The sequence below is a fragment of the Piliocolobus tephrosceles genome, chromosome 9, assembly GCF_002776525.5.
Source record: "Piliocolobus tephrosceles isolate RC106 chromosome 9, ASM277652v3, whole genome shotgun sequence".
NCBI classification, from domain to species: Eukaryota; Metazoa; Chordata; class Mammalia; order Primates; family Cercopithecidae; genus Piliocolobus; species Piliocolobus tephrosceles.
This window is the reverse complement of record NC_045442.1, coordinates 116483326-116489397: the sequence shown is the minus strand read 5'-3', so window position 1 is coordinate 116489397 and position 6072 is coordinate 116483326. Positions and strand designations below refer to the sequence as shown.

The following is a 6072-nucleotide window of genomic DNA, read 5'->3' as shown; positions in this document are numbered from 1 at the left end:
CAGCATTCCCTTGGGTGGGAGGTTCTCGGAAAGTCGTGGCCGCGAGGTACTTGGATGCGGTGGTCTTTGGGACAGCAGGGCCGCAGGATGCGCTGAGCTGGGCCCCAATGTCTAGGTCCCTGAGGGGCGGGGAGGCTGCTGTCGAGTTGGAGCTGATGGTCCTGCAATGCTGCCTGGCTGTGAAGCCAGTTGATTATGCGTGCTCTACAGAGGTGGCCTTTCTGAAGTGAGAGCTTGACAGGACTTGTGGCCTTTCTCTCCTCAGTGGGGAGACAGAAGGAACGATAATCATGAACTCCGTTGCCACTAGTCCCGCGTTTAAATGTCAAATGACTTGTTAGGAAAAGCCAAAGGGAATAATGCTACTTCATTTGTAGAAATGGGAAGAAAGGGGCCCAGCGCGGTGGCTCACGCCTGTAATCCCAGCACTTTGGGAAGCCGAGGCAGGCGGATCACGTGAGGTCAGGAGTTCGAGACCAGTCTGGCCAACATGGTGAAACCCCGCCTCTACTAAAAATACAAAAAAATTATCCGGGCTTGCCTGTAATCCCCGCTGCTCAGGAGGCTGAGGCATGAGAATCGCTTGAACCCGGAAGGCGGAGATTGCAGTGAGCCGAGATCCGCCACTGTAGTGTGCAGGCCAGCCTGGGCCACAGAGCAAGACTCCGTCTCCAAAAAAAAAGAAAGAAATGGTAATGGTAAGAAAGAAGTAGGAAAGGTAACGTAATAATAGGCTTCGTTTTGTGTGTAGAAAGGTTGTTATTACTTTTGATTCAATTGTTGACTTTGCAGAGCAGATTGAAAACATGAGGCAGTTCTTCATGGAATTATAGGCCTTCTATGAAAACGAGGAAATTAAATGGTAATTAAATTTGCAAGTTTAAAATATTGAGAGAGCAGTTTTTCTTTCCACACAGATGGCAAAGTAACACTGGTGCACACATGTCTGAATACATCTAACGAGACTATGTATTTCGTGTTTTCTTCTCTAGGATGGCCGGGCTGGTGTGGTTGCAAATGATGCTGGTGACCGAGTTACTCCAGCTGTTGTTGCTTACTCAGAAAATGAAGAGGTACTAGTCCCCTCATTTTTGTACTTGTGAAATAATTTAAAATTACATGGATTGTAATATATATATATATATTTTTCAGATTGTTGGATTGGCAGCAAAACAAAGTAGAATAAGAAATATTTCAAATACAGTAATGAAAGTAAAGCAGATCCTGGGCAGAAGGTACGGAATCAAATGATACTTTTAAATATAGTAATAGAAACATGTTCATAAATTCTAAGCATAATGTGAAACTAGAAACAGCATAGTTTGTTTTTTCATTTTATGACTGAGTACCCCCAGTAGGCTGTGTCTTTTGATTATTAGTGTTGGATCTTCTCCAGTATGGGATTCACTCAGATGTTAGTTTCTTGCTGACAGGTCTGTTAGTATTGATAAATGCTAACATTCATTTAATTTTGGTAATTTGTGTCAGAGGTGGTAATTTGGATTGTTCACATTTTTAGATTTTTTTTAACTGAGAGGATTTCAAAGATTTTGTGGGAATTTGAAGACTTTTTGATAATGTGGTTGAATTTTGCTGAATCTATTACAATTGCTCATAGTTGATGTAGACACTATTGATTTTCTTCCTCAGGACCTTTTGTGACACTTTCTGGGAAGTAACTTTTCCATTGGACTTACAAATTTAATCATTAGAGTAACAGCTAAATTAACATCTTATGTAAGAATCAGATAATCATCTGTTGTAACTTTAATTAGAAGATTAAAAGAGGCTTGCTTCCCCAGACTTCTGTCTCCTGAAATTATAGATTGCTGTAATAATTAGGGGTTTTCATTTTCACTACTGTAGTAATACTTGATAGAGTGTTTTTAAATTTTCAAAGTGCTTTCACATCTATTATTTTATTTAATCCTCTCAACATCCTTGTAAAATTGTCGAGGCAAATACTATCATTCCCCATTTATAGATGAGAAAATCAAGGTACAAAGAAATTGTGGCCTTATGTTAGGGGGTAAACTGGATAAGACTGCAGATCAGGTCTCCTCACCCTCTGCCCCAGGTTCTTTTCTTTCAACTTTGTTTAGTGAGAATGTAAGTAAAAATGTCCTTGTGTTGATTTAGAATTTGGATATTATACATTAAATTTATACAGGTATCTCTTACCTGTTTATCTTATTTTGTATCTCTTACCTGTGTTCAATTAAATTGAACTTGATATTAATCTTTTTCCTTAGGATATTTATGCACTAAGCCAAAAACTATAGTTGTTTGGAGATAATTCAATATTTGGTGACAATAAACATATCTCTATATCGTTTTACCTGTTGACAAAGTACTGAGCATATTAAATATAAGTTGGTGTCAAATATTTTCAAATCATAAAGTGTAGAAAAAAGAATCGTAGATGGGTCTTGAAGCCTGAATCACTGAGCAGCCAACAATATATTTGTTTTTTTAAATTAAACTTTTTATTTAGAGAGAATTGTAGTTTCCTATGCTGCTGTGTAAGCAATGATACAGAAATGTCAAGCACATTACTGGGTTCACCACTTCTCCCCTTGGTTACATCTTGCAAAACTATAGTACAGTGTCACAACCAAGATACTCACATTGATATAGTCCAGATACAGTACATTTCCATAGATCTCTCCCCTGGTAGCCAACAATATGTTACTGTTTGTTTTATGCTGCTGTTTGGGGGCAGATGGTTACGGTAATTATGTGGCTTTCTTCTGCCATGTTGTACAAAAAAGCTTTGTATTAGCAGAGCAACTTACACTCACTTTTCTGGCCCATAGTGACAGTCAGATGGGTAACACAGAGCCACAGTGTGCTATAATTAGTGAAGACTGAGCATCTTTCAGATTGCTATACCATGGTCATGCTTGGACTCCTTTAGAGTTAGCTGCCTCGTGGTCCAGGTGATTTTCCCTCCCAGCCCATCTGCTCACCAGACAAGGGTGATTTTTACAGATCCATTGTGGTACCAACTCTCAGCCACAAAAGCATTTGGCCCTTTTGTTACCAAGCCATTAGGTCCTTGGTGCCGTGTCTGCCCTGGGTGAACTCCTGAAGTTGGGCTGTCTCAGTCTTGGCCTCATGCCTGTTTATGACCTACTCACAGGTAGCACCACTTAACTTGCTCCAAAATTATCCTTACACCCTTCCTGTAACTCTCATTCCCCTGTGGCCTTCCAGCCAGAAATGCGGTCCTTGGACCTGGCTTCTCAGCAATTATCTCTGAGAGGGAAGATCCTGGAGATATCCTGAGAGCACACAGAGCTTCCCCACACCTTCAGACTTGCACCTTGCTGTCCAGAAGCTGCCCAGCCCTCCTTTCCAACCCACAATGGCCAGTGCCAATAGCAGTGCGGGCATCCGGTGGTCCAGACAGGAGACACGAACTCTTCTCTCCATACTAGGCGAGGCAGAGTATATTCAGCGCCTCCAGACTGTGCATCACAATGCAGATGTCTATCAGGCTGTGTCTAAGCGAATGCAGCAGGAGGGCTTCCGCCGCACCGAACGTCAGTGCCGTTCCAAGTTTAAAGTTCTGAAGGCATTATATTTAAAGGCCTATGTTGCCCATGCCACAAGTATGGGTGAGCCACCACACTGTCCATTTTATGATACATTGGATCAGCTTCTCCGAAATCAGATAGTGACTGACCCAGACAACTTAATGGAGGATGCTGCTTGGGCCAAGCACTGTGATCAGAATTTAGTGGCCTCTGACGCCCCAGGGGAAGAGGGAACCGGCATTCTAAAATCAAAAAGGACTCAGGCAGCTGATCATCAGCCTATGTTGAAAACAGTTAAGGAATCAGATGAGGATTGTCAGCTAAGAATCAGTGACCGGATACAAGAAACCAGTGACCTCGAGGACTCCTGGGATGAATCCTCGGGTGCAGGTAACTCCCAAGCATGTGAAGGATTCGGGTCCCAGAATCACATGGCTCTAAACAGCTGTGTCTGTTTGGATAGTGTCCTCTTCAGCATAGTTCCTGTTTCTGCCTCATTCTGCCCCATGCACCTTTTTAAAAACCTAATAGTAAGCTAAAGGGTTCCAGGTTTTCAAAAGCTATGCCCATAGCAACATAAGGTATTAGAACTCTTTAAACCTAGAAGAAGCACTCTCTAGAACCAAACTAGTTCTGGCATTATTAATAATGGGTAGTTAGGAATGTGTAGTTCTAGAGTGGGTTGGATAGCTATGTACAAAGGGGTTCAGGAAGGCAAGGGAGAAGTTTTAGAGGTGAAATTAAACAGGTCACAATGTCCAGATTAAGGAAATGGATTCTTCCCAGTCCCTGGTGGAGACTTTCCAGGAACAACCATAGTTTTATAATTTGTCTCAGCTCTGCTGCTGGCTCCAAGCATTCCCTTAGCAGGAATGTTCTCTTTGCAACATTGTTGCTTTGTTTTTCAGGGTGCTCTCAAGGGACCCCCAGCTACAGCAGCTCCCACAGCCTTTTCAGAGGTGCAGTTGCTCCCTGTCAGAGCAGCCCCATGGCCAGACTGGGTGTGTCTGGGGAGCCCAGCCCCTGCACCAGCACCAGCCGCAGCACTCCTGGGGTAGCCTCCACACCGCAGACTCCAGTCTCCTCTTCGAGAGCTGGTTTTGTTTCTGGTGGGGATAGGCCCTTGACCAGTGAGCCCCCTCCAAGGTGGGCAAGGCGAAGAAGGCGGTCAGTGGCCAGGACTATTGCAGCCGAGTTGGCAGAAAACAGGCGATTGGCACGAGAACTCTCAAAGCGGGAGGAAGAAAAACTGGACAGGCTGATTGCTATTGGTGAGGAGGCCAGTGCTCAGCAAGACACTGCCAATGAGCTCCGCAGGGATGCTGTCATCGCAGTCAGACGTTTGGCAACAGCAGTGGAAGAGGCAACTGGTGCTTTTCAGCTAGGCCTTGAAAAATTGCTTCAGAGGTTGATTTCAAATACCAAAAGCTAGGAACCAATTACAAAAGGCTCTGTTTCCTAAACTAGTAGAAGTCTAGTTTCCAAACCTGCCTTCTGAATCCCTGGCTCCTTTTCTATGTCCTCAGAAAAAAACATGGATGAACCATTAATATCCAGATAGTACAAATATAATTGCTAATTCATTTTCCCAAGATTCTCCACCAAATGGAAGACCTTTCAGAAATGCCAGGGGTGGCCTAATAGAAAACAGTGGAGCCATGTTCTAGAGAGCTGGTTCATCGTAGCTTTGTCACGGATGTGAAGCATTTTACTTTACCTCTCTCCAGCAGTTTCCTCATCTGTAAAATGGGGATCAATAATAACTCCTGCCCTGCCTACCTCACAGGGTTGTTGTGAGGATCACATGGTTCATAGATGTGAAAGAGTTTAAAAGTTTAAAAGCACTGTACACATTTAAGTTATTAATGCATATGGCCTTGGCTGAGGTAAGGCACATTAGTTTACAAGATACAGGAGTATAAATGTATACTGTGACTTCATTGCTTGAATCTTCCCTTTGCTGGTCTAACTTGACTGCTTCATGGAGTTTGAAATCTTAATTTTTAAAATCCTTGTGTGGCTCGTTAGACTAGTATAAACACAACCTGTATTTGTACCTTAATCTCTTACGTTTCCACTGCTGTGTCTCTGACATAACTACTAGTAAGCACTCTTGTCAAACTGTCTTTCTAGCCTTCATTTTACTGGTTCTTAGTGTCTTATCAATATAAGGAAATAAGAAGTGCCAGGGAGCCACCATAGTGTGTTATGGTTTATATCGATAATCTTCAATATAAAATATTGGCCATTTTATAAAATATTAAATGTATGTAAATTCTTTGCATTTCATATTATTTGGGTCCCTTGATATGCCTAAATTACATCTTGAAGTTTCGGTTGCCATTGGAACATTGTGGAAACAATTCAGATTATATCAGTTTCCAATCTGCTTTTTAGCTGATTTCATTCTTTTCTGTTATTTTTTTGTCTAGTATGTTATACAGGGCAAGCCCTAGAAAACTTTCCTTTTGAGGAGCTTTCCAAGATCCCTTTTTCTCAGATGTTGTAGACAGAAGTTTATGTAGTTAATGGC

General features: G+C 42.2%; 1 protein-coding gene across 3 annotated transcripts in view; it reads left to right on the top strand.

Moving 5' to 3' along the window:
- HSPA14 (heat shock protein family A (Hsp70) member 14) overlaps positions 1 to 6072 on the top strand; it is a 39796-nt gene that overhangs the window by 1834 nt on the left and 31890 nt on the right. Inside the window, exons 2-4 of one of the 3 annotated variants that reach the window (XR_002733885.3) lie at positions 993 to 1073; positions 1153 to 1235; positions 4448 to 5425. Coding sequence is in view for 2 of the 3 variants with exons in the window: in XM_023223159.3 (XP_023078927.1) it covers positions 993 to 1073; positions 1153 to 1235; positions 4448 to 4658 (375 nt within the window). In the remaining variant the exon portion in view is untranslated. Of the gene's footprint in view, positions 1 to 992; positions 1074 to 1152; positions 1236 to 4447; positions 5834 to 6072 lie in introns of those variants that run through there. The other 2 variants (XM_023223159.3, XM_023223158.2) reach the window with 2 other exon arrangements.